The sequence below is a fragment of the Corapipo altera genome, unplaced genomic scaffold, assembly GCF_003945725.1.
Source record: "Corapipo altera isolate COAL_440 unplaced genomic scaffold, ASM394572v1 308, whole genome shotgun sequence".
NCBI lineage: Eukaryota > Metazoa > Chordata > Aves > Passeriformes > Pipridae > Corapipo > Corapipo altera.
In genome coordinates this window covers 5,549,847-5,577,676 of record NW_020884925.1, presented here as the reverse complement: position 1 = coordinate 5,577,676, position 27,830 = coordinate 5,549,847, and the positions used below count along the sequence as shown (strand labels likewise).

General features: G+C 42.6%; 2 protein-coding genes across 11 annotated transcripts in view; one reads left to right on the top strand and one right to left on the bottom strand.

The window, feature by feature from the left end:
- Positions 1-422: 422 nt before the first annotated feature.
- Positions 423-27,784, top strand: FAN1 (FANCD2 and FANCI associated nuclease 1). Of its 6 annotated transcripts, none has more exons than XM_027657840.1 (15): positions 423-506; positions 1,417-2,817; positions 5,858-5,998; positions 6,479-6,674; positions 8,387-8,620; positions 9,107-9,238; positions 10,328-10,436; positions 11,152-11,271; positions 11,573-11,737; positions 12,702-12,870; positions 16,461-16,564; positions 18,144-18,338; positions 18,713-18,841; positions 19,545-19,689; positions 27,427-27,784. In XM_027657840.1, exons 2-14 carry the CDS (start codon positions 1,539-1,541, stop codon positions 19,680-19,682), a joined length of 3,111 nt encoding a protein of 1,036 aa, XP_027513641.1. In that variant the 5' UTR covers positions 423-506; positions 1,417-1,538; the 3' UTR covers positions 19,683-19,689; positions 27,427-27,784. The 6 variants fall into 6 exon arrangements, 5 of the variants coding, with proteins under 5 accessions (XP_027513641.1, XP_027513640.1, XP_027513637.1 ...); XM_027657839.1 differs by lacking the exon at positions 27,427-27,784 and adding an exon at positions 19,785-20,620 and having other exon boundaries at positions 19,545-19,687; XM_027657836.1 differs by lacking the exon at positions 27,427-27,784 and having other exon boundaries at positions 19,545-19,750.
- Positions 20,719-27,830, bottom strand: part of MTMR10 (myotubularin related protein 10) — a 35,992-nt gene continuing 28,880 nt past the window's right edge. For all 5 annotated transcript variants that reach the window (XM_027657843.1, XM_027657842.1, XM_027657844.1 and 2 more), the window contains 3 exons: positions 26,504-26,674; positions 25,572-25,754; positions 20,719-25,038 (listed from right to left, as the gene is read on the bottom strand). In XM_027657843.1, coding sequence (XP_027513644.1) covers positions 24,439-25,038; positions 25,572-25,754; positions 26,504-26,674 — 954 coding nt within the window. In that variant the 3' untranslated portion in view covers positions 20,719-24,438. The remainder of the gene's footprint in view (positions 25,039-25,571; positions 25,755-26,503; positions 26,675-27,830) is intronic.

Below are 27,830 nucleotides of genomic sequence, written 5' to 3'. Positions count from 1 at the left end.
TGTGCCACTGCTGGGCCCCCCGAGCAGAGCCTGGTCAGATAGGGATGGGCCCTTCAGTGCTTTCCTCTAACGCGTCCTTTTACAGCTCCGAGGAACATCCTCCTATACCAGCCCTGTTCTCAGAGTCACATTAACCGTATTTCTCGAGATGGAGATATTTCACTGTTTGCTCTTTCCTCGGCTGAACAAAGAAAAGAGAATCCTCCAGCCGTTGCCCCTGTGGACCTCAACCATTCTTCCCTCGTTGTTGTCAAAGGAAATGTTCAGAGTCAGCAGGGCCGTGTCGGTGGGCGGCGGGAGCGCGGGGCCGCCACCGGGGCCGCCATCAGGGCTGCGCTGCTCAGGCCTGGCGGGGGCGGGAGCGGGGCGGCCCCGCACACACGGCCCGGCCCCTCACGGCCCGGCCCCGCATACACGGCTCGCACGGCCCTGCCCCTCGCGGCCCTGCCCACACGGCCCCGTAAGGCCCCGCACGGCCCCGGGAGGGACGCACGGCTGCGGCGCCGGTGGGCGGGGAGGGCCGGGCGGGCTGCGGGACAGGGCGCGGTTGGGTGCTCCCGGCGCGGGGAGCGGCGGGGACGCCGGGCCGGCGAGGGGCGGGCACGGCCGGGCACAGCACCGGGAATGGGGGCGGGAGCCCGGGGCGCAGCACCGGGAATGGGGGCGGGACCCGAGGCGCCGCCGTCCCGGTAGGAACACGCGCGGAGCGGCCGGAGCCCTCGCAGCGCCTGTGCTCGGCAGCCTCGGAGAGCCCGGCCCGGCCTGGGGCAGCCGCAGCAGCCGGGGGGCGGTGCGCTGGAAAGGCGGGTGTTTGGCACCGAAAATAGTCTGTCTGCACAGCAAACGAGGTAATGACGGAATGTGCCCTGCGACAGGATGGGGAGCAATGGCCATAAACACAAGGAATTCCACCTCAACGGGAGGGAGAACTTCTTTACACTGAGGGTGGCAGAGCCCTGAACAGCTGCCCGGGGAGGCCGTGGAGTCTCCTCTCTGGAGACTTTCAAACCCACCTGGATGTGTCCCTGTGTACCTGCTCCAGGTGACCCTGCCCGGGCAGGGGGTGGGACTGGGGGATCTCCAGAGGGCCCATCCTGGGCCCAACCCTGACTGTTCTGGGATTTTGTGAAAATTAGAGGACTATTTAAATGTCAGGTTCACTTGATGATGTAAATGAAAAGTTGAGATTGATTTCCATGTATTAAACTGTTGAAGGCCAGCTGCAGCGTTCAGCATGGCGATTTTGGTGTGCCGGGTAAGGCAGGCTAAAGGACAATAACACTGTAACAGTTAAGAACTGCTTGACTTCTTCACTTGTAGGCTTTAATGTTTTCTTCTCTGCTGTTCATCTTGGTTGAACCTTGGCTTGGTACCTTACAAGGTCATTCATTCAGTATCTTTTTTTTTTTCTTGAAGACACATCAGAGGATTACAGATGGAAAAGGCAAAGCCGAGAAAAGCCTTCTAAGTATTACAGAATAAGGAAATATGGCTCGAATGGAGTTTCCTGTGCTGTGTAAATGCTGTGAAGTTTTGTAATGGCAGAAGCTAGGTCTTCAGGAATCAAAAGATCCCAAATAAGTTTGTCACTGAGTAAAAGTAAGAAGAAAAAAGGAACGCCATCTATACCTTCAGCATCCTCCTCTATTACTTCCTTTTTTAACAATGTTCCCCCTGCCAAAATTAGCTGTCCCGTGTGTGGGCAATTGGTGCCAAGGTATGGAATAAATGAGCACATGGATGAAACATGTCAGAGAAACTGTGGTGAGATTGGTGCCATTGGTGCTATGCTGGGCCCTCTGAAGAATAAGAGCCCCCCAGCTGCAAATGTAACCAATAATTCCAGCTCATACTTTTCAAAAAACATCTTAAACCTAGAAACAAGTCCCTCCAAAAGCAGTTCACTGAAAACAGAAGGTAGTGCAGCACAACAGATTAGTCCTTATTTTAGCAATAATAGCTCAGTCATTAGTGTTAACAATGAATCACAGGCCCAAACAGTCAAAATAGTCTCTTTGGGAAGCTTGTCATCGAAACTGTCCAGAAGACGTTGTGCCCAGGGAGGAAAACAGGTTGTGTATAAAGAGATTGACTCTTCACCTCCTGCTGTTCACAGTCTGTGTAGAAATGCTGCAGCACAGGATGATGATGATGATGATATTTATGCTGGGCATAGTTCTCAGAAAGAAAAGGAGCTTGCACAGAGAGAGCACCAGGAAAAAAATTTTTCAAAGAGGAAACCTGAATTTCAAAAAGAAAGAAACCTATGTAATCGAGAAGACCTTGTGGATATAGTTCAGGTATCTCTACCAGCTGATAACAATGACAAAGAATTCCCAAGTGGTACAAAGAGGACCAAACCAGAAAGCAGGTCTGAAGGTGTGACACTTAGTCCTGATAAATTTGAAACACCTCTAGCCATTTATACTTCACCAGAGCTGGCCAGTAATTTGGAAGTCAAGACTCAGCCTCACACCCAGGTTATTCCTTCTTCCAAGACAGAAGTGAACTGTGATACACAAAATTGCTGTAGCGAGGGTGATGCGCAGATACTTCCTGTGGAAGTTCTTGAAGACTTTAAGGATGAGATGAATTATACTATGTTAGAAACTACGGGAAAAGAAGAATTTCAGAATTCCACTGGGGTCGTTTTAGACAAAATAGATAAGGTTCACTCTGTGCCCAGCTCTCCTGGTCACCCATACTACCTCCAGAATTTTTTACTAGTGCTTCAAGCAGTCTTAGAGAATGAAGATGATGTCAGACTATTTGATGAGCAAGATATGAACATCATAACCAAGTTCTACAAATTATCAGGTACCTTTCTTTAAAAATACATCTCCACATTACTGTTGCATAGTTTTATGTGAGGAGTGCTATAACGTGGGCAATTTAACTGGATGAGTTCCTTAAGGGGAAGAAGCTCCTTTTTCTCAGGAGACGTATCCATCAGTGGCTTCTTGTAAGTAAACTCTCCTACTGTTGTTTAAATGGAAGGTGTTGATAAAAAGTGAAGACTTGTAAGGAAGGTCTGCGGGCAATACTATAGTGACACTGGGGTGAAGCCAAGTCAGTGAGGTGTCTGGCTGGACACTGACATGCCACAGCAGAGCTCAGGCAGGAGTGCAGGCCACCAGTCTGGGCTTAGGTACAGCTCCTGAGAGAATGGAGGGGGGCCCTGACAAAGCCTCACTCAGCCCGCCCAGCACCTGAGCTCAGCTTACACAGTTGCACAGATCTGAGCTGGCCTTGGACACAAGCAGCCAAACCTGTGGGGGCTGGGGTGTGGCTGCAGAGCCTGTGGGTGCACTCCAGGCCATGAGCATGTCACAATAGTGACATCTTGGGGCTTGATAATGCCTTGTTTATGTTGTGATAATTAAAAGGGGAATATATAAAGGCGGGAACAGGAGCAACAAAACTTATTATTGGCTCTCCGAGGCAAGCAGTAGATGCACATCCTTTGCATCCAAAGATCTAGGCATAAACAGTTAGGTCAGTCGTGTATGCAGGCTTTGGTTACCTGGACAAATACTAAAAGAGGCTCAGGATACAGGTTCCTCATTTCCACACTCCCTTCTCTGGATGGGTACAACACTGATCAGTAACAGGAGCTTGTTCTCTTAAATAAAGGAAGTACTTGTTTCTCTTTCAGTAGTGTGATTTCAGAATTCCCTTCTTGCAGGAGTTTGGAATACAGAAAGAATTACTGCAGAGTGGTGCTGGTAAATCCATGTATGCATTGAATGCCAGGGGCACAGATAAAACAGTCTTTCTTTGCAGGGTAGGAAAAACACAAGGATTGAGCTATGAGAACTGCTTTAACTCAATAGATAACAAATTCTGGACAATTGACAGATGAAGAAATCTTTTCCATGAAGAAATACCAGACAGAATACTTTAAAAGTTCAGGTAGATGTGTTATCTGTCCCACGTTAGAAGTTTCTAACCAAGCAGGTGTTGTCTTTCAGTTATCATAACACAAAAAACCCAACACATGTGCCTAGTACTATGGAGTTGCTTCAATATAGGTATTTTCTAGTATTTCATTATTTTCTGCTGAAATGTCTACCATTCTTCAGTGAAAGATCTCTAACTCACTGAAGTCATGAAGATTATTATGAAAGTTTGTGAACTTATTACGAAATGTAGAGCACTGCCAGTTTTTTAAGTGCCAGAAACAGTAGGTGAAAGTAGGGAAAAGCAGAGGTGTATCCGTAATAAGTAACCTGCAGTGCAATGTCAGCCTTTGTGCTTAAGATGAGTTCTGTCTGAAATTAGGTGTAACATTAAAAACATGATTTTTGTATTCTCTATGTTTAATTTTGCTACAAGGTACAGCTGCAAGAATTTAAATGCAAGTTCACAGTTCTAGTGACACTAACCTAATACACTCAGTGAAATCCTCCTTTCAACTTTCATACAGTAGAAATATTGTATCTGAAAAACATCAATTTATAGTTACCAGTGGAACTGAGGTACAGAAAACAATTGTTTTCTGTTGTATTTTGATGAATCATAGAGGGTGAACTTTTCTAAGATCTTCTGCATCTTTTTGCTGATAATATTTCAACTTAGAGCAAATTTTTTATTTAATTGATATACTTGAAACTTTCTTAAGAACCACAAAAGAAAAAAATCTCCCGAACCTCCAAAGGTAGTGAATGCACTTCAGAACAGGGTGCTTAGGAAGCAATTAATTACTTGCACAATATCTTTCTATTCTTCTATTTGTCATTCAAATCCTTCAGAGAGGAAGCAGTCCTCACATGCCCTTGCTGGATTGCAGCCCTCGTTTGGTCAGCTCCAAGGGCTGGGGAAAGAATGTTCATGTGTTAACCTTTTTCCTTTCTCCAGAGTTGTAAAAAATGGGAACCGACTTCAAAGGAGTTCTAATCCCAGAGAGAAAATGCCAGGCTCATATGTCTAAATATAGTTCTCCCAGTGAATTGATCATGGAAAAATTCCATTAAAAAAAGGCTGAAAAAGTCTTTTAAGGAAAGGAGAATTGTTAAATAAACACGTTGAGGTTATCTGCCGTTTCTTGGATATCTCTGGGTCTGGTAGTGTTTCAGTGTCTGTTTTTATTAAATATCAGTTTCAGTTAAGCAGCAGACAGGGATAAAAATTCAGAAGTTAATGAGGGTTGAATTAAGTATTCAAAAGGTTGTTGAATGTAGTAACAATAGCTGCACTATTTTCAGCTAAAATTTAATAAGCTGTTTTGTTGAATTTCAGCATGTATGTAAAAAGTCTTTTTAAAGGGTACTTTAAGAGAACACTTCCCTGATAAAAATAAAATGAATAGCAGGAGTTTTTTCTGTTGTTTTCAGTAGATACATTAGTAAAATTAGGCTTATCTTTGAAAAAATAAGAGTCTGAAGACTGCTAGACAGAGAGGTATTCTGTGATTATGAAATTATTCTGTCAGACTTCTTTTGTTCCCTAGCACAAAATATTTGGTTATTGAATGACTGTTAAGGAAAGCAAAAAGACCTATTTAATATCACAATATGCAGAGTTGAAAAATGAAGTTGTGTTTTCCTATAAAACAAATTATTTCTTAAAGGATAAACATGTCAAAATGCATTTTAGCAGTGTACAATACCTGCAAAATACATTGTAATACTTTTGTACCTACAAAACTTAAATATTCTAATGAGTTTATTAATTACTTGATAAGGTAAGTTCTGGTATTTTACCAAGTCTGCTTGTAGAACGTGACGAGATGTAAAATGTGTTTTAGAGGATACCTGCATCAAAGTAATTTTTCTGGTTAAGGTAGTGATTTTGCATAGTGCTGTGTTTAGAATTTACTCTTCATTTTATCCTTCCCTGCTTTAACTCCAATTTGCAGTTGGTGGGCAGAAGTTATATGTGAGACTTTTTCAACGCAAGCTGAACTGGTTAAAGGTGAACAAAATAGAGTATGGAGAGATAAGTGTGGATTTGTCACCAATGATTAAAGAACTGGCTGAAGCCAGATTTCTGCAAACAGGTAAGACCAGCGCTGATAAATCTTAAAAATACTGCATATAGAATCTGCAGTTGGGTCATGTTAGAGTTCAGTGCACTACAGGTTTGTCTGTGCCTTGGGAAGAGTACTAGAGGACCAGAATTAAGATTTCAGGTAAATGAGTTATGTTGTGAATAATAAAAATAATGCAAATTGGGTAATAGGGAAGACAGCATTTCTGAATAGCGTTTTTTTGTAACTCAGCAGAATTTTTTTTTGCTTCTATTTTGAAGTTGTAAAGGGTGTTTTCTTCTGATTCTTCCATACCTTCCACCTGGACCTGTGAAGAGGTTGGGAAGAAAGTGCAGAAGAATTTCGGGGTGAACCAGATAACACTGACAGTACATTTTTCAGGAATTTAAGTCATTAGATTAGTACCGGGTTATATGAATGTACTATGACCTATTGCTTGAGTGTACATGTATAACACACAATGAATGTATCAGGTCATTTTGCTTGTAGAATCCGAACTGGAAGACCTGTGTGAAGGTTTGGATTTGCTTTCAGCCCCTGAACTAAAAGCATTGGCAAAGATCTTTCACTTGCCAAACCCAAATGGTCAGAAACAGCAACTTGTGGATGATTTTCTGAGGTTGGCAAAACAGCGTTCAGTATTCAGCAGGAGTCAGGCTGGTGTTGGGACAGTGATCTTAAAAAGGTAAATGTTTATAGTTAAATTTTGCACTGCAACTAGACTGGAATCTAGATGCCTTTTCAAGAGAGAAATGTATTTAGTAAATTTATTAGTAAAAAAGGAAGCATTACATTTTGATTCCCAGCAAGTCAAATGGAAGGTTAAATACTAGACTTTTTTTAAAATTATGTTGTGCTTGCAGCTGTGGGCATGATTATCTGTCTGCAAAGTTACTTGGCTACACAGAGAAACATTTCTGAATTCTATAAAGCAGAGTCAGTGCAGAAAAACATCCAGGAAGGTATGGGAAAGGCCACTGCCTATTAAAACAACCATCTGATGTTCGTTTGCTCTGTGAGCTCTTTTGGTAGAACTGGAGGAGACCAATAGTCTCTTTTCTGGGATTGACTGAGTACTTTAGCATAGAGACTCCTTCTGGCAATATTTTAAAGGGAAAAGTATGTTTACCTGACAAAGTGTTCTTTCTGTCCTGTGATGTTTCCACTGTGACTGTCACAGCTGGGTGTACCCTTGACTTCCAGGTCTCCTGGGGTCCAGGTTCAGGTTTAAGATGCTGTGCTGCCCTAATAGGAGTGATTAGGGTCTGAACTCGGTGATTGTGGAATCCTTTCTGTATAAAATTTGGCTTGGATAGAAAGCTGGCAGAAGTCAGCATGTACTGCATTTGCTGTACTAACATAATTTGTATTTCCTGTGGCATTCCTTTTCAAATGAGAGGGATATAAAATTTTATCAAGTTTTGCATAGCTATGTTTATTGGACAAATATTCCTCCTCCCCCCCAAAATCTACCACATGATTTTCCATAAAATTCCTTGTATTAAAAGGGGCCTAGTATTGGAAAAAGAACTTGAAAATCATTCCTCCATGAAGAATTATTATGCCGTGAATCATTAAGGTCTTCTTTCCTTATTTTGTGGTTGTTTTCTCATTCTAATCCAAGCATAGACAACTTCAGTATGAAATCCTTAGATTTCATTTTTCCTCTTTGATACTAGACATTGAACTATATGACAATGCATGATGCACAATTTATATAAATATCTCTAACAGAAACAAAATTGTTTTCAAAATAGTGTCTTAGAGAAAGGCTAGAAGAATAGAAAGGAGCCTGGGAAAATTAGTTACATTCCAAAAAAGTACTTGGTGCTGTCTTACTCCCTACTTCAAGAACAGAGGCTGATAGTTACTTGCTCAGCCACCCCAGCTTTACCCTTTGCTGTAGATGACAGCTGAAATGCTGATTATCCCAGGAGATCACAGAAAATCTGGTTTTAAATCTGTGCTGTCCAGTGGACAAGCAACAAAGTTTGGGCTTGTATGAAAAGGCTGGTTGAAAATAGGCTAATGGAGATTCCCTAAAACAATAGATCTCAAATTAGGGCCTGTAAACATTCTCTAACAGCAAACCTTGACTTGTTGATTTATGGTACTGGCTGGCACAGCAGCAGGAGTGACTGCACCCAAAGGGCAGTTAGTTCTGATTCTGTTCAGATGGAAGTTTGACCCTTAAACTTTTTATTAGCGAATGCATTTGGTAGGATTTTCACTAGAGGTTCCATGTACTATATAGTATCTCTACTTCTTTCAAGGAAAATCAATTTTATGCATTATAGGCTTGAAAAAAATATTTTCTTTTACTTCATTCAGTATAATTCAGTTTTTACAAGTGACAGTAAAAATCATTTGTTGTACTAATTTTATTTGTCCCTCCAGGGTGAAGGACTTGGCTGGAAAATGTGTGAGGGTGTGTAAAGGCCCTCGGGCCGTGTTCTCCCGGGTCCTGCTGCTGTTCTCGCTGCCGGAGGCGGTGGAGGAGGAGGAGGCCGGGAGTGCTGGGCAGGGCCAGCTCTGCACGGTGCTCCTGGCCAGCATGGGCCGGGCCGTGTTCCCCACCTACACCGTGAGCAGGAGCACCCAGGTCTTCCAGGACAGAGACGATCTCATCAGGTGGGGAGAGCTTTGGTTGCTTGCACATCTGTTTCTTTTTAGAAAAGCTTTCCTGCAGCACTGGTGTAGGCAAGTAAGAATTCGTCATGGGGAACTTCAGATGTAAATATATAGAAGTGTGCTTTTGTAATGATTTTAAGTGCGTTTTTGTATCCAGGTAGGACTCGTAATTCACAGTGGCTTGGCTTTGGATCCCAAATAGCGAATTTGTTTGCTTCAGGATCGTCTGCTGATGAAAGCTGTTTCTTCATTTGCTGTGCTGATTATTAGAAGTGGACTCTGAGCTAAACAAAAAATATGTTCTATAGTCTGTAAGTTTAAACATAATGTGCCCTGCTAGTTTAAACTCTGCTAATCCTATGAGATTAAGGATAAAAGATGGCTGCATGATTCAATGTCTTCGGAGACTGGAAGGGAAGGAATTGATTTCTTCTAACTATAGATGCTTTTTCAGCCTAAGAAAGTTATTGTGGTTTTTTCCCTCAGATATGCAACTGCTGCTCATCTGTCATATGATATAGCCACTGCAATGGTAAATGGGCACTGGGAAGAAGCTCATAATCTATATTTGTATGCTAAACAAACCTGGAGCGAACTGAAAAATCACCCCTCTTTAAGGTAGTGAACTGGAAACTAGTCTAGCATTCACAGGAAACTATTAAATGTATTATCTTACTTTTGGTACTTTAACTTTTGAGAGAGGTGTATAGACTACGCCTGATAAATTTAGAGGCTTTAATATTCTTGAAAGCTTTGATCTTCCTGATTGATTGTTTAACTTTTAAGTGATAATATGAAAATTATAAAACCTTGGGAATTGATTGCTAGGCATTGATAAAGCATTAAAACATTTCTGTTTTATGTGCAATGCAGGAGAACAAGAGCCTTATTTTTCCCTTGTCATGGTTTGTTTTTATGGCTTTCAGATAAATGGCAATAAACAGAATGTAAAATTCACTGTGAACAAAAGGATGTTGCAAACATTATGGGAACGCATGCTGGGTTATTCATGTCTTTAGACTTCCAAGTGGGGTCATTCAGGGGAATGTTACTGAATATCTGAGAACTGAAATAAAATGTGTTGATTTGGAAGCATTCTTCATCAGTTTTTCTTTTAATTATTTTGTTTTCCGGCTTAATGATACACCAGAAGTTAAAGCTTTATGTTTGGCATTATATTCAATTCCATGGCAACTGATTTAAAACAGTGTAACCCTTCACAGAGGGTCATTTGGAAGTCTGTTCCATTTCACACTGAAGGCAGTGGAAAAATCTATTTTAATAAGACATTCAAAAGACTTTGTCTTGAAATATAGAGTTGCCTACTAAAAAGATGTTAGTCTTTTTATGGCAGGAAATTCCTGTTCTAGACTTTTTCTTTTGTTCAGCTATGTTTCCAGAGGTAAACTTCTATGAGAATGATTGGCAGTAACAACACATGATGTGATAAGTTACTGTTTTGCATCTTATGTAAAACTGATTAACTAAAAATTCAACTGCTGTGGAATCTAAAATGTACTGTGCAAGGGCAGCTTGCTCCCTAAGCTGAACTATTGCTTTACCTTTGGGTTCTTGACTTGGCAGCTGGGATGTTCATTTCAGTTCAATTGGATATATAAGGCATTTAATTTTTGTAAATGCTTTAGGTATAACTTTAAGAATTCAAATTGCCATATTTAAATGATCTGAGCTGCTCTTACTTTTTAGCTATCACAGAGTTTTACCGGAGTATCTGCGACGTTTCACAGTGGGCTGGGTGTATACAAGAATCCTTTCTCACGGTGTTGAAATTTTGCAGAGGCTTCACATGTATAAGGTAAAGTGGTAAATAGGAATCTGTGTTTAATGGAGCATTGTACATCAATTTACTTTTCTGATGTGGCCGGAAAATAGTGACAATGTTTGCCACAGATTGCTACAGTTCTAGTAACAGGTCACTTTTAAAGGAAAAGAGCCCTTTTTTGTGCTGCTTTAGAAAGTTTTAAATTGTTTTGATTTCTGCTTATGCTTTGTAGATTTACCATCTGTAATACACCATATTGCTGAGATATGCTTATTTCATTATTTAAAGATACCTGTGCTTCACTAGATTTGGTTATTGTTTTTAAGTAAGAAAAATCTTAGAAGAGAAGTCTTCTGAAATCTCTGCCTCTTCACCTTGGGAGATTACATCCCTAAAGGTCTCTGACTTATATGTTAAAGCAAATCAGATTATTCTGAAAAAGACTTTGCTTCTGCAAAAAGGCAACTAGTAATGCTCGGATATTTTTCATATACAATAAGGAATACAGAAAGGGTAAAAATATTAAAATTTTGGCAGTTAACCTTTAAGTTTACATAAAAATATCTCTATTCTAGAGGTTTTAAGATACATCTATGCACTTGAGTATATTGGGCAGTGGAGTAAAAAGCAGGTTTGAATTGTGCAGAGACAAAGTTTTATAGTATCCATTAATTAGAAGGGAAGGTGACAAGCTAACTTGCCCTTGGCTTTGTAACTCAATTAATGAGCATCCCGTGCCATTGCTCAGGAGGCCGTGCAGGAGCTGCAGACCCTCCTGGCTCAAGATGTGTACTGTGCTGACAGCAGAGGGAGATGGTGGGACCGTCTGGCTCTCAATCTACATCAGCACCTGAAAAACACTATGAAGGTATCTGCTGTAAAGCTGGAAACGCTGCACTTGTTGTCTGAAAACATGTTTTAAAAAACACATCTTATGAAAAGAACAGTGGAATAGGATCTCCTAACAGTGTAGGTATTGGTGGGAATGCCAAGGTCAAGGCAATCAGTTCCTCCTAAGAAAATGAATATTGAGTGTACCTCATCCTTGGTTGACCTGGTATGCTGGTTTTTGCATTTACATTTTTGTGCTCCTTAAATGGATTGTTCTTGAGCAGACAGATGTCCATGGGTCTTTCTGAGTTCCTGCTGGTTCCTTTGCTCTTTGCCAGGCCGTGGGCTGCATTAGGAAGGGGCTGGCAGACCCCTGTGTCCGCACTGGGCACCGTCTGTCCCTCTACCTGCGGGCCCTGCGCATCAGAGACTCGCCGAGCTGCAGGCAGGTCAGGGGCCTGCTCCAGGAGCTGCCAGTCATCACTGTGCAGGATGTGCCACATGTGAGTAAGGGTGCTGCTGGTGTCTGGGAAATAACAACTCATGAGGTCTTTTTTACTCTTGACAAGAGAAGATAACCTGGGAGAGTCTTGTTATGTGCTGCGCACCAGCCTCTGACTTACTTGTGCTGCAGGAAAATGAATACAAATGTGTTCCTAAAACAAAAGCCTCTCATAAGCAAATACTTCTATGTTGGTCAGCTTCATAGCTGAAGTTAGTCAACCGTACACTGGTTAAATTCGAATTGCTTTATATGTGTTATGAGCCTGATCAGCTGTAAACTCCACTAATGTAACAGTATGTGCTTGGAGCCTTCCTGAGCAGATCAGTGCATTGTGTCTGGTGTCTGCAAGCCAAGCATTTTGTGTGCAAGAAAAAGTAATACTAGCTTCCTTAGCATGTTGTCGCATTAGATTAGTGGCTAAAAAATGCCAGTGTTCTTTTAGTAACCTTTGGAAGGTATGCACTCTAAATATGTATTGTGCAGATATTCAGTGGGGTGCACCTGCATCATATTGGAATGGATTTTTTTAACTCTTTCTTTTCCATACCATCATGAAGATAATTCTGTCTGGTCAAAGTCAGAGCAGAGCCTCACTTGTTCTCTCTCCTCACCACATCTCTCCCTACAGCCCTTCTTTGTGTCAGTCCAGAATCAGTCTCCTCAGCCTTCTGTATTCTTTCCTCCTGGTCCTGCATATAGAGAGGCTACTTGCCACCTGCCCAGGATTTTTGCTAGACATTTTTTTTTTCTGAAAAATTTGCCATTTTATGAAAGCTAAACTGAATGATTTCACAAAGTATGGCAGGGTAAATTTTATTCAGTTGATTTTTGGAAACAAGTCTAGTTCTGATTTTAAGAAAACTAAAAAGGAGGAATATGTGTTTTAGGCAAGATCCAAATACTTAGGCTAAAGCTTTTTAAATGTGATACTGGAAAGTAACCAGATGTTTTATTATGTTCAGGTTACAATCAATGGAAAGATGTGTCCTCAGACGGGAATGGGAAAATCCGTATTTCTCATGGAGGATGTTGGTGATGAAGAAGGAGGCGAAGGCTGCAGTGTATCCACAGTCATGTGCTCAGTTGAGGAGCTGGCATTAACTCATTACAGGAGGAATGGTTTTGATCAGGGTAACAGTACCATTTATTTGGGCATTTTACAGTAAAATAACTGTGGGAGTAAAGAACCTATTTCCTAATCAGTTTAGTTAATAGACCAGTTTTAGCTGATTTCATTAGACTGGTTTTAGTCTGATTCTGTTTCTTTCCCAAATGCCTCTAATACATCATTTCCTTACCAAAATGCTCTAACATGTATTTTCAAACTGACCTGCTTCTTGGCCTTTAATTATTTGCTGCCTGCATGTACCAAAGGTGTTTTTGAAATTTGTATTTCTTCTTTATCTTCATATAAAATTGCTTACTTTGCCTTTCTTACCCGTGAACAGCTATTTTATTTCTTAAGGGTAAAATGTTAGCATTGTCATTTAAGGGAATGTCACCAAGGAAAACTGATTTTTGCTACTAGATGAAGATAAAAACAGTATATACTACTAGCAAGACGCTTGGCAATTTTTTTGAAGGCTCTATTAGTAGTTGTTCCTATATTTTTACAACTTAGGAGCTGTGAAAAGCCATGGACAAGTAAGAATATATAGATCTGTTTTACAGGAAAAGAAGCAATATGCAAACAGACAGAGAAGGTTATTTTTTAAGATAAAATTTGTATCTTTATATAAAATAGATATTTTAATATAGTTTTATATTATTGATATGTTCCAGAATACCATTGCAGGAAAAGTGGCTGTATCAGAAAAGAGTAAATTAGAAGGTGACAGTATTTAGAATTTAGAAGAACTGTGCTGAAATCCCCTCTCAGTTCCTCACTCCCACCCTCTCACCATCGATCTTCATGGCTCAGCAGTTTTGAGCACACAATGGCCATGTGTGATTTAGGGCTGGGCCTGAGGAACCAGAATTCCCAGTCCAGCACTAAACACAGCCCAGAGCACACATGGTCTCCTCTCTCATCTGTGTGATGTGTCATACATGTATAATACACAGACACTATATATTATATAGTACAGACAGCACAGATATCCTGTGATCTATAGGTATGACATGTCATTCATGGCTGAGCTTCGCGAACGAAGATTTGGGAAGGCTCTATCCACATTTGCTACAGGCACGTTGGTGGCTTATGAGGCCAATACGAGACAGACATATCTGATTGCAAAAGGCACAACAGAAAGACTCCTTAGATGGTGTATTCTGCAAGACACGGTTCTTTCTGCGTTGCCTTTTTTCCTCGAGAGTGATCCTGCGTGTGTTCTCAAAGGCATCTGCAGTGTTATAGATGGTGTGTCTCCAGGCCTCCCGATTGGAGGCCAGAGTAGACCAGTTATGGTGATCAATATGGCCAAGGCTGAGATGTTGTTTCAGGGAGTCCTTGTATCTTCTCTTCGGGGCTCCTCTCATGTGGCAGCCAGTGGCAAGTTCACCATAGAGCAGGATCTTAGGGAGGTGGTTGGTCCTTCATCCTGGAGACGTGCCCTGCCCAGCACAGCTGTGTTCTCAGTAACATGGCCTCAATGCCTGTGACTGCTGCTTGTTCTAGAACAGATGTATTGGTCACATAATCTGACCAGTGGATGTTTAGGATTGTACGGAGGCAGCGTTGATGGAAGCGTTCCAGGAGACGCAGGTGGTGGCGGTAGATGACCCATGATTCGGAACCATACAAGAGAGTAGACAGCACTATGGCTCTGTAAACACTGATCTTGGTGCTTTTCTTCAAGTGTTTATTACACCATACTCTTTTGTGGAGTTTTCCAAAAGCTCTCTATGCCTTTGCTAATCTGTTGTCTATCTCTGCATCAGTCTTACCATCCAAGGAGATGAGGCTGCCTAGGTAATTAAACTGTTGGACTGATTTGAGCTCTGATTGGCCAATGGTGATGTGGGGATGATGGGGGACTTCCTGAGGTGCAGGTTGATGGAGAACCTCTGTCTTCTTTAAGCTGACTTCCAGCCCAAAGAGCTCAGCAGCATCTGCAAACAGGATGTTAAACGCTGCGGAGCTGCTTCTGTGTGGGCAACAAGGGCAGCATCATCAGCATAAAGCAGCTCCCGGAAAAGATGGTTTAAGGTCTTGGTGTGGGCCTTCAGTCGCCTTAGATTGAATAGGCTTCCATCAGTACGGTATCGAATGTAGATCCCGTCCTGATCATCAAGGTCTGCTGTGGCCCTTTGGAGCATCCTGCTGAAAAAGACTGTGAAAAGGGTTGGTGCGAGAACGCAGCCTTGTTTCACACCAATCTTAATTAAAAAGGGCTCAGAAAGTGTGTTACCATACCTGACTTGGCCATGCTGATCGTCATGGAGTGAGATGATCATTTTAAGGAACGTGGGGGGACAACCTAAACATTCCAAAATCTGCCACAGACCTTTTCTGCTCACAGTATCAAAAGCCTTGGTGAGGTCGACAAAGGTTACATAGAGACCTTTGTTCTGTTCCCTGCACTTCTCTTGCAGTTGTCTGAGAACAAATACCATGTCTGTGGTGCTCCTGTTGGCTCTGAAACCACACTGACTTTCAGGTAGAATTCCTTCTGCTATAGTGGGTATTAGTCTGTTCAAGGTATGACATGTAACATTAAATATAATATCATAGATAATATATTGTACTAATAGGCTAAGAACAGAACATACCTCAAGACCTGAGGTGGAGGTTGGTGGGAGCTCTGGGAGCCACCTGGTCCAACCCTGTGCTCAATAGCCAGCTGCCCTGGACCATGGCCAGCTTCTGAGTATCCCCAAGGATGGTGACTCCACAGGCTCTCTTGGCAACCTGTACCAGTGCTTTGTTACCTTCACAGTGAAAAATTTTCTTATGTTTATATATATATATGTATCTCTGTGTGTTTTATATATATATATTCTTATATATATGTGTCTCCCTGTGTTTAATAAGTGACAGGGATGAAAAAAAAAAAGATGATGGAAAAGCAGTCAGCTCTACCAGACTAATGCTCAACCAGTATTCCTCAAAAATGTTATATATTGAGAAAAAAAGTTATATAAAAATGGGGTATATTACATATATACACACATGTATACACACATATATGTGTACATACACATATACACACACAAATATACTGATACATTTATGTATATATATGTATATTTATATAAATGTAATAAAACCAGTTTTATATATCCAAACATTTGGGTTTTCATTGTGTGTTCACTGGCTGGGCATTGCTCAGCTGGTGAGTGCTTTTTCCAGCACGTGTGTGTATACATATGGATACATACTTGGGTGTGTACAGCTCCATATGTGTGTGTGTATGCATACATGTATGTCTATGTGTATAATATATAGCATTTCTATCCATATAAACTTTTTGGTGTCAAGATGTTGCTTTTTAATGTTACAAAAGTTGTGTATTTAAAAATTGTCCAAGTAAGCCTTGTTGTGGAAGGGCAGTGATCCAGCCCTGGGCTGTGACTGAAGGCCCCTGGCCAGGCAGCAGCAGGTGCTGGCAGAGGGGTCAGGAATAAAGTGGATTTCCAGTGTTCTGTAATGGGAACATGTGCTGACTTCAGCTGGGCAGGAACCTGAGCATGGTGTCCTGCTTTGGGTTGGGGTGGTTTCATTCTTCCTCAGGTTGCTGTAGAAATTGATGTTTCCATTTTTATTGAATTTTGCCCTTTAGGTATTCATGGGGAAGGCTCAACGTTTCTTACACTGTATGGGATTCTAATGTGGGATATCATTTTCATGGATGACATACCCGATGTTTTTAGAAATTCCTATCAGGTAACTTTGAAAGGCTTTCTTTAGTTACTGTATTTACCCATTGCTGTAGACTCAGTAACCACATTAAAATCTTATTTGGGATTGGATTAGCATTTTATTCTGAGGGAATTTCCAGACAGATCTTGGTTTTTCCTTCATTTTATTATTTGTTATATTGGGTTTATTACTAAGTTGTCCTCAGTAACCTAATTGCTATGTCAGTCTGGATTTACAGTCTGATAGGGTGAGATTCATCTGGTTAAATGCATGTGTCCTACAGCTGAGCTCACCGGGCAAAATTTCCATTATAGTTAGTGGAACACTGCTATACCACAGCCTCGTTCATCTCCTTTGAAGATGACACATTCCATTAAAAAAAAAGAGAAAGAAAAAAGAAAAAAAAAGAAAAGTCTGTTTCTTTTTAGTAGCCTTTTAATGGTTGTCACATTTTTAAACTTAGGTTTGTTAACACCCCCACTCACCCCACCCCGCCATGTTTATGCTTTTGGTACCATCCCTTCTTTTTGACAAAGCAACAAACAAGAAAACAATACTGTGATTAGAAAACTTGATCCCATTTGCTAAGAAAACCCTAAAAATCCATCTCAAATGTTACAGAACGAAAAAAGGCTAGATAATTGTCTTCTTTCTTCTAGCTTAACTCATTGCTTCTAGTTGAATTCCTGGCCAAGAGGGAGACCAGAAAATGCTGTTCTCTTCCTTAACTGGATTTATTTGTACTGGAAGAAATTAATATTTTATATCAGTTTGAGATACCTTAAGTAGAAAATTCTTATTTTAGAGGTGAAATGTATGGGTTATTCTTTTGTTTCTTGAGCAGTCTGAGGTAGGAGTAGAAATCCTTGTGGCTGAGCTGAAACCCCCCACGGTCATAGACAGGCAGGAAGGGCACTGCTGTTGCCCCAAAGGCCTTACAAAAACTGTGCCATAGAATTCGTACCAGTGGCTCCTTCTGTGGAGTATCTGCTGGTCTTGCTGAAGCTCTATGAATGTTGTGTTAAAAGCAGATGTTCTTTCATACAATCTTGTATGCATATTATACTTAAAAAAAAAATGAAAAGCTAAACCCCCAAAACTTGTATGTTTATGTGTTTATTACAAACCCAGTATTTACAGATCACTTGCAAATTTATTTTTTAAACTAGTTTTTCCTTATTAATTCAGAGCAAAGCTATCATGAGCATCAGGCATAAACAAGGATGAGCTAGCTGATAGCTCACCCCTCATTCAGTCATTACCAGGCTGTATTTTTGTGGGATTATCTGTGGCAGCAGGTTGTGTAAGGCTGAAATGTGCCATTTGCTAAGCACTCTGCATTTGCTGTTGAAAAGCTGGCCCAGCACTCAGGTACTGCCTGTTCCAGCAGTGTTCAAACCTGAACTGCTGCAAGGGCTTTACACACTGGGATGTTCAGAGCTGGGTGTAAAAATGTAATTTAATAAATGTTTATCTGGTGGACATGTTCAAGTTAGATCAGTGTTTGAGTGAATTTGTAGTTAAGAAAAGTATGAAGTAGGGCATTGTCTTTCTGCCATCTGTGCTGGCAGCTCCTCAGAGCTGCATTTACGTTTTTACACAGACGTCCCCCCTGGATTTGTACACTGACAGCTTCTATGAGAGCAGGAGGGATGTCATCGAGGCCAGACTGCAGCAGCTGCACTCAGCCTCCCCAGAGACACTGGCAAAGTTGATTGCTGACGTCTGGACCACTCAGGAGGGAAAAGCAGCAGCACTAGTGAGCTGGGGACGTTTTATTTCCCTCCAGCAAGCCCAGGTAAGTAACTGTTGCCCAGCATGGGGCCTCTGATTAGGGTTGTCATTCGATCACACATGGCAATGGTGTGTCACAGGTTGTACTGAGGCACTGGGGGAGGGAGAGTGGTGGGAGGGAGGAGTTGGGAATAGGGAGACTTGGGCTGAAGTCCTTGCTCAAGTACTGTTACAATTTTCTGACATGGTCACTCTTCCTGCAACAGCAGTTGGGAACATAGCAGGAAATTGCTGTAGAAAACATCTACTTATGCTTCCTGTTACACCAGACTAAACAAAAAGCTGAGCTGGGCCATACACTAGTCTCATGAGGGTCGGGAAACGGCTCTACAGGAAATTAAAGACAAATCCAACCAACCACCAAAGCCTCTCTTGCAGAGCCTTGTCTCCTGCCTTGGAGGAATGTTCCTGAGCGGTGTTTTCAGGCGACTGTCCAAAGACCTGCGTCACTGCCGGGGAGGTCTGCCTGACCTGGTCGTGTGGAGCACACACACCCAGCACTTCAAGGTACCTTGGGAGGGCATGGAAATACTCAGTGCTCAGCTGGGAACTGTCAGCTGTCAGCCCATCCAAACTGTGCCCTCCTGTCGTGGTGCAGGTAAAGCTGCTGCTGGGCTGCCAGCAGCCACGGCTAGCAGTGGGTGGTTCTCTGCTATTTCATCACACTGTGCTGTAACTTTAATGGGCATAATCAGAATCAGCAGGAATGAACACTGGCTATGTTGGTGTGGAATAGATCTTTGATTAAAATTAATGTAAAGCAGTGTTAGCAATCAGTCATACCCACTGACTGTGGGTAGCAAGGAGTTCGACTGGCACCACTTAAAACTTGACTGAGTCTCTGAGAACTATGTCAGGGTCTGCCACAAAAACTGAGTAAACAGTCATGGTTGGTGTTTTGCATGGTAGAGGAATAGGTACTAGGAGACTACTGGACATCTCACCTGCTGAAGCAACTTGTTTTTATAAAAGAGAGCTGAATAGCAGAAATTAGTTCTCTGGAACACCTGAGTAAGTTGTGTCAGTCTCAGCTGGAACAGGTGAGGTTGCAGGTGCTTGATTTTTGAGTATGAGAGATCTTCATTCACGAGGGCCTCTGTGTTTTGGTGGCTATTTACTATGTAACAGCCATAAAATAATACTTATTCTGTGGGAATGATGCTGCAGTTCCTGCACAGGCACACTAGTAACCATGGCCATTTGCTCGCAGCTGGTGGAGGTGAAGGGCCCCAAGGACCGGCTGTCGCCCAAGCAGATGCTGTGGCTGAGCGAGCTGCAGCGCCTGGGAGCGGCCGTGGAGGTGTGTCACGTGCAGGCCGTGGGGGGCAAGAGCCAACGCCTCAGCTGACAAACAGCTTTGACCAGGGGGGTAACACACCACTGCCTGCTGCTTATTAAAAATAGTTTCTTCTAAAATTCTGGCTCCTTGGAACATTACTGTGTCCTTTTTAGCACAAAGCATACTATGGTGCACTTTGAGAAGACTGATTTACTGCACATCACTTTGGGTTCAGAAGAGCAGAGCCTTTCTCTTCCATCCACAGTTCATAACTTATTCTATGAGAGGTAATCCAGGGGGTTTGCCCAGTGAAGAAAAACAGCTGCCATCACACTTGTACCTCCTGAGAACATCCTGTTCAATATAAAATCTGGGGCATCAAGTCCTGGTCGTTTCTGTGTTGCCTGTGTAGCTCAAATTCATCCTAGTGTGCAAATTTCCTTGCAAGGCAAGCACAGCACCTTTACAGGAGTGTCAGGTTCTCTCCTTGCCCCCACTTAGTACTATGTGTTTGAATTTTGCACTTGAATGTAAAAAAATACAGGTGCTCAGTGATGGCAGAGAGCAAGGCATAAAACTTCAATGCTCTTTTAATGCACTGCTCTGTATGAAAGGACAATTTATTTAACAGGCCCTTCTGCTGTAAATATCTGTATTACCTGTGTAAAGGGAAATGTTTCTGGTAGAGATGGGAGTTGGTCAGTGCCAACGTGACCACACTCATTTGCAGCGTGTCACTCATTACAGTCAGTTTTACCCCACATGAATTGATGTGTTTGCTCACTCAGAAATATGTCAGTCACTTGGAATAGAATTAAAAAGATTATTTCCCTTTTAGGACACCAGAATCCTGCAGGTTTCTCTCAATTTTAACACGCAGCCGACATCTCTTCTCTGGAGTCTTCATTCTCATACTGCTTTTAGAAATTCTGCTTACCATGCAAACAGCAGACTCTGTAATAGAATACAGCAAGGAATAAAGATAATTTGCACATTATTTTTATTAATCATCTTTCTTCAGCAGAGTGTCCCTACTTTTCTTGGCAAAAACAAACACACACCCCCTATTTTATTGTTAGAGGAAGTGAAAGAAAACTGCCTGAAGTTCACTGTGGAAAGGTATGAACTTTTATTGACTCTAATTTACTTCACATTCACAACTCAGCATCAGGATTTTATCATCTTCCTGCCACTGCTTTTTTTTACTCAGTAAATCATTATCAGGCACAAAGGTTTTAGTTTCAGTTGAAATGGTGAACTCTAAACCAATCACAGCAACAGCATTAGAAACCTAATGCCTACAGCAATTTGAGGTACAGATTTCTGTCTCTTTGTTAGAGGCAAATTTAAGATTTCATCCTTTGCTTAAATATATGTTAGAATTTTTTTGGTTTTAATGTTTTTCCCTCTGAGAGTAACCAAAACATTTGCCCAACTTGCTACATTTTCATAAGAATACAAGGCAGTTATATCAGAGTGGTACTGCAGGCCTGGGCAGACACCCCTCCCCCTTCTCCCTGCATTTCTGGAAGGAAAGCCACGTCTCTGATCCAGCAGTGAAGGGAGGGCGAAGGTACCACCACAGTCAGCTCCACCTCACAGGAACTGAGGGTCACTAAAGCCCCTCAGCTTCTGAGCTCCCTGCAGGGGTTACAGGGTGGTGCAAAGCCATGGCACAGCCAGGAACAGCTGGAATAACCCAGCTTTTCTACCAACAGACAAAAAAGGATGAGCTTCTTGGTAGCTTTTCTATTCTTGCAACACCAAAATGGCATTAACAGTATCTTGTTTTAAATGGTGAACAGAAATTAAAATTTGAAAATGTGTATGTATATATATATACACACACATATATATATACACACTTGCATGTCAGTATTCTGTACACAGACATTAAAGATACCTACTGAAACCCCAAAATTGCTTTTGAAAGTTATTAGAGCAGTCCCTGCTGACTTGATAAGGCAACTGTGCAGTGGAGGATATTTCAAAATTAACATCTAGTACCTGTCTTCCAAAAGTAAATTAAAAAGTGTTAAGATGTGTAACTTAAGAGGAAGATCCAACACCCACAGGCACACGCTCACTCACACAGACACAGCAGTTGCTCAGGTTCCTTGGAAGGCAAGGCCATGGACACCAGAAGCAGAACCTTGTCCACGTGTCCAGGGAAAGGTGGATCCCTTCCCCTCCTCTCTGCAGGAGGTGCCCCCTCTCAGCCTCTGCTTACCTGACTCCCCATTTTGAATGGTATAAAAGGTCTTTTTAAATCTGTTTGGCAAATACATATTTCAACAGGTTCTGTTTATTTTAAAGGCATATTATTTTTAGCCCCCTCCCATGCTATATATATAAAATACAAAGACCCTCTGCAGCATCTGTACACATCTTAGAACTGAAATGTAAAAATGTCTGTAATTTCCTTATAAAAGACAATTCTGTTTAAATATAGTACCCATTTTTTCCCCCAAAGGGTAGTAGCCTTAACTTTTTTTTTTAATTCCACCAGCTGCTTTTGTGGGGTATTTATTTACACATTTTTGGTACCTTTAAACCAAAGAAGTTATACTTTTAAAGACAAAAAAATATATATAGTCAACTGTCATTTTAAAAGAAAAAAAATTGGTACCAAAAGACACTAAGCACACAGGTTGAGGTCTGTTATGTCAAGTATCAGGCCAGGGAAAGCAGTAAGCTAATGGGAAAAAGGAAATCACAAAAGCAAACTAATACAAATGTTTGAATAATGAACTGACCAAGTGAGATGACTGCTCCAGCAAGCTTGGAAATAAACTCAACTGGTTTGTGGACCATGTAACATGTTCAGCCCATCTTGCAGCAGAATTAGGCAGTTGAGGTGAATACATGTTTTTTCCTCACAAACAGTTGACCAGAAGGATCTGGCTTTGTCTGCCATCAGCCCTGTGCCCACGTGCAGACACGGCTGTGTGTGCACACAGAGCTTGCACAAACAGGGGGTTGGGAGTTCCCAGAGGAGCCCACCCCTCTCACAGCTCACCCTGGCCATGGCCCTGCCCATCCCTCTGCAGCCCCAGCAGTGCCAGCACAGCCCCGGAGCGCAGGAACAGCCCGGGACACTCGGTGCTGTGTGTGCTGGGCTCTTCCAGCACAAAGCACCTGCGAGGCCACTCTAGATGCAAGTTCTCTGAAACAAATCCTTGAGCGACATCAGACATCCCACCTGTGCTCTGTGACTCAGGCTGTGCTGAACACCAGTTCAGTCGGACAAACAAAAAAAGGTCTCCAAATCCTATCCCTCTCCACCTTTTTTAAGCTCTGCTACACTGTGTATTACCATCATGCAGCTTTCTTCTTTCCCCACAAAAACTGAGAACAGCTTTTAGTCAATCATGTAAGGCCTTTGGTGCTTTCACTTGCGAGCAGGGGCTCAGTGTGAGTTCAACAGCATTTGTGTTTTACACAGACATGGTTTACTGTGAAATACAGCCTTGCTGGGAAGGCAGATGACAGAAGCCTCAACCTCCGACAATGACCATCACTATTCCTCCACCCTCCCAATATTCTTTACACTCCTGCCTTTCTCCCTGGGAAACTTGAGTCCTTTTCTGGCACAGCATCCAGGGAGAGGTATCATTTAAAAGGTTTTAGCACAGCAAGTAGGCTGCTGCATTAAGCAGAGGGAGGCTGTTGGATTTAAATCCCTCAAGCAGTGCTTGTCCACTGCACTGTCCATGTGGCTGTGCACAAATGCAAAAAGAAGGCACCACTTCCTGCTCTTCCAGCCCCTGCCCACAGTGACTGCAGCACCACCACCCCTCGTGGGGCTCCCGACACTGACTGAGCCTTCCGTTCTGGAGCCCAGCTTGGCTCAGGGGGGAGTTCTGCTGAAAGCTACTCATCCTACAAAAAAATGAGATGGTTGGCAGGGATGGGAATCTGGGCAGGGATATAATGCTGAGGATTTGAGATGCCTATATAAAAAAGTGAGAATCTCATCTGGACGCCTGTTGTTTCCAGAAATTGAGAGGGGGAGGCAGGAGATGCAACAAGAACTTGCCACAACAATCTATTGTGAAAAGTTGGGGGCTGTCAGTTGCATTAGAGTAATCTTGCTACTGTGTCCTCCCAACTAAAGGCACTTCTAAAGCTACTACAATACCATATCTACAGTAAAATGTTTTAAGGTTAACAGTGTATTGTCCTGACCTGGATTTCTACAGTCTGAAGTCAAGCTCATGACAAAGAGCACAAATCTGACTAATTGTTCATGAACACATTTTGTGGAGAGAAAGAAAAAGGAACAATCCCTCTCATGGATACACACTGCATTAGCAGATGTGTAGGGTGATAAGTCACAGAACATTAGTGTGTTGTATCTATGCATGAACGTATTCTTCCTGAAGAGGCTGTCTGACAAAATAGTATGTTCCCAGATTTCAGCTGTCATTTCATGTCCACTGCACTGCTTTGGCTTTCCAAGCTGTTTTATCAAAGGGTCATGTCAGTCACTGTCTGGGAAAAAAGGATATTTCAAGCAGAACCCACATTAATGACCACACCAAGCCTCTCAATTAGCTAATGAAGCGCTCCGTTGCATATAATGAGCCAAACCCCAAAGGACAGGGGGAGTTAGGGACCAGAAGCCCCAGCAGACGAGAACTCTTGAAGACAAAATTGTGCGATTTGAAGCATGACTTGCCTTGCTTTTAAATATCTGTGCAAAACTTACGTAAGGTTTGTATATAAAAATTATTACAGCTTTCAGTGCTGCATTTAGCAGTGTTAACTTAGAAAAGACAAAATGATATGCTGTATTCTCCCCAAACCTTTAAATCACACCACCTCAGTCTTCATTTGCCAGCGTCTCAGTGGACAGCCAGATTTTGGCACCACTTAAAAATTTGCTTAATGGTGTTCCCAAAATGCTCCGTCTGCAGAGGTTCCCTACAGGAGAAAAGGGGAATGAGGAGGAGAGAAAGTCTGGGGCACCCGAGGTGTCATTGAAACCACTGGCTCTGAAGTACATCCTGCTTTGATCCAGTTCTGTGCAGTGGCCTTGCAAGGAAGAGTTGCTTTTGTAGTGCCGAAGGTTCCGGTTCAACATGTCCACTTCATCCGCCAGCACAGACACCCTGTGGAAGGCGGTGACGGAGCCACCGTGGCTGATCTGGGCCTCGGGAACCCAGCGGAAGTAGCACAGTTTCCACAGTTTGATTTGTGTTGCAGAGAGGTGGGGCAGGATCAGGCCGTGCAGGTCCACAGGCTTTGCAAACCAGTCCCTGAAGAACTGCTCCCTGCTGTGGCTCGGGCTCTCTGCTGGTTGGAAAAGGTCTGGCTTCAGTTTTAGTATCAGAGAGTTTCTCCTTGGAAGGAACTCCTGCTCCCCAATGATCCCGTTCTTTAATGCTGGGGGAGCACCTCGCAGTGTGGAGCTGTAGTTTTTCTGCAGAAAAGAAATACTGGTAATTTTCCAGTGTTACATTCATTTGAATAGCAGATTTCCCCGAGCTGCCAGAGTGCATCATCCAGAGAAATGCTGCAACCTTTAAACACTTCTGAGCTTGTGAGTCACTACTGCAGGGCTCACAGGGCAAACTCTGGCTGCTTGGACCCTTCAAAAGAAATAAATATGTTTTGTAGCAACAAATTATTGACTTACAGTCAGTATTTACTGAACATACTGACAACTCTGGGGGGGGAAAGTGGCATGCCATCACTTTTCCATAGGTGAGATTATGCAAATGTTGGCAGTGAGCTCAGTCACATCAGAAGATGTCCCAGAACACGAGGCTCGACAATTTACATCTTTGCTTCTACAGAAAATCATTTCTTTTGGCTGGGAAGCCAAGGAAATTGAGGCTCCTCCTGTTAAACCACGGGTGTAACACAGGCTGTACCTGCAGCTCTCCCAGCAGGAGCCCCTGTGGGTGGGCACAGGCCCAGCCTAGCCCCGCCCTGCCCAGAGAGCTCAGTTACCTTGGAGCGTTTGAAGGATTTCATGGCCCCGTTGTGCACACACGGCGCGCTCTTCCCCACGTACAGCGGGTTGTGGAACACCAGGCGGTCCCGGCTGGAGAACTGAAGAGACCAGTCCCAAACACAAGGGAACCTGAGGCCTTTCTCACCACCCAGCTGAATGTTTTTGCTTATAGCGAATTCCTGCAAGAAGTTAACATGCAGGGATGTCATTTAGAGGCAGCACAACAGAGCAGTGAGACAGCTGGAGAAAACAGCTGTGCCCTGTTCTCATTTGGGCAGTTACTTTTTAGTGATACTGTTTGCTTACTCCTAATCCCCAAACTGTGATTTTGAGAATATACTAACAGTCTCTCAATGCTCTAATTCTTTGTAAGGTGGCTACCTAAAATTTTAAAAAGAAAATATTTAACAAAATAAGTATGTTTCACTTTTATCAGCCATCAAATGTTTTCTACACAAGGTTCTGTTCAGTTTTCAAAAACAAATTAAGTGTTCAGTCTTCTAAGTGTTTTCACAGTGCATTGCTATCTGAACTTTATGCAGTATTTCCAACTTTTTCAACTATTTAAACAATTACGTCAAGAGATTTCAAAGTTTGCCTGAAGCGTGAAATTCTATTTATTGCCTGTCATTCTGCTTTATCAGTTCCAGATATAGATTTGCTTCCTTGAGGAATACAAACAATAATGTACAATAGCAATGCTTTCCTAGGAAAAAACAAAACCGAAATTCAATAGACTTTCTTCTTGAACAGTTCCTGTCTCTGCAAAGATCACCTGAAAGGACATTCTGATCATCTTCATCTGGGGACCTGACTGTTGTCCCCAAACAGAGTGTGACATTTTGCAAAGCACACAGGAGCAACTGAGCTGGGGCGCTGTTGCTTCCAGAGGGGCACAGGGCAGGTGGCAGAGCTCCCACTCACTCACAGTGCTCTCCTTCACGCGCTGGTGGGGGCAGTTGAAGAGGAAGGTGCCGAAGAGCGAGATGCGGGCGCTGTCGTGCAGCAGAGTCAGGTACACCTCGGAGAACTCAAAGGCTGCTGGGTACTGCTCCAGCAGCTGCCACACGCAGTCAAGAAACATCAGGAACAAAGGAGACTGGGAAAAGAAGCAGGGGATTATTAGATTTAACAAAGGCTTCTCCCAGATCATACTAATTTGTTTGCAGTTATTGCTCCATTAAGGGTATTTAGCTGCATCTCTGGTACATTACTCGACAGGGTAAACTATTTGAAGTCTTGTATTTTTTATGGTTCTATGCAACAATAACACCCTGTATTCCTGTTTAGCCACTTGCTTTATCAGAACTACCTTTGCACAGCTTTCCCTTCTCTCTTCTTTCCTTCATACTTATGTAGCTGCAGAAATACTTCCTGCCACCTGGATGTCCCTCATCATTTCCAAATTAGTGCTTGTATGAGCCTTCCTTACCTCTTGGCTTTGTATTTACAATTTATATACTTCCTTCTTGTTTAAAATGACCAGAGAGCTTATGATTCAGCCATGTTAACTTCTCACTACATTTCGAGCTCTTTCCATAGCAGCCCATGAATGGCAAAAGCATAAACCATCATTTATGTAAAGCTTTAGAAACATTTTCCTCTTCCCAGTTTCAGTCTTCAGTATATCCCTTGCAAGGGTCAAATATCAGCTTTCTCACTATTTCCCTCTGGGCAATAGTTTCTTTATCCCTTCCCCCATTTTCTCCTCTCAGTGCTCAGTGTCCTCGGTTTGTCTGTCGGCTCCACACTCTGAGGATATTGCTTTTCTAAGATTCTTGGGCACTGTCCCTGAAAAAGGTTGCTAACCTGGGTCCTCTGTTCTTCCAACCGCAGTTACAAGTCTCTCCTTTGCAATGAAGAGGCCAAATAAGACTGGCTGGAAATGCTGGGAATGAAGCCCTGCATTAGCCTCTGCAGATCCCCCTGGAGCTGTGCCAGCTCTGAGCCTGCGGTGCTTCTGCACCAGCCCAAAGCTTTGAGGGCACTCCACAGGGATCAGACTTTGCATCCAGAACACCAGGGATGAGAGCAGAGATCGCTGGTAAAACAAACAGCAAAACTAACCCCTGTAAACCCACTCCTCACCTCCTTTTATTTTAATTTTAAATGTGAGCTGTGCTGGTGTTTGTAACAGTGGGACCTTTTCATGTGGAACACTGAAGCAAAATAAAAATCCATTTGATTGCACCTGGTGTTTCATTGATTCTCACATGGCTACAGAGGATAAAGAAAAGGTATCTCTACCCCGGACG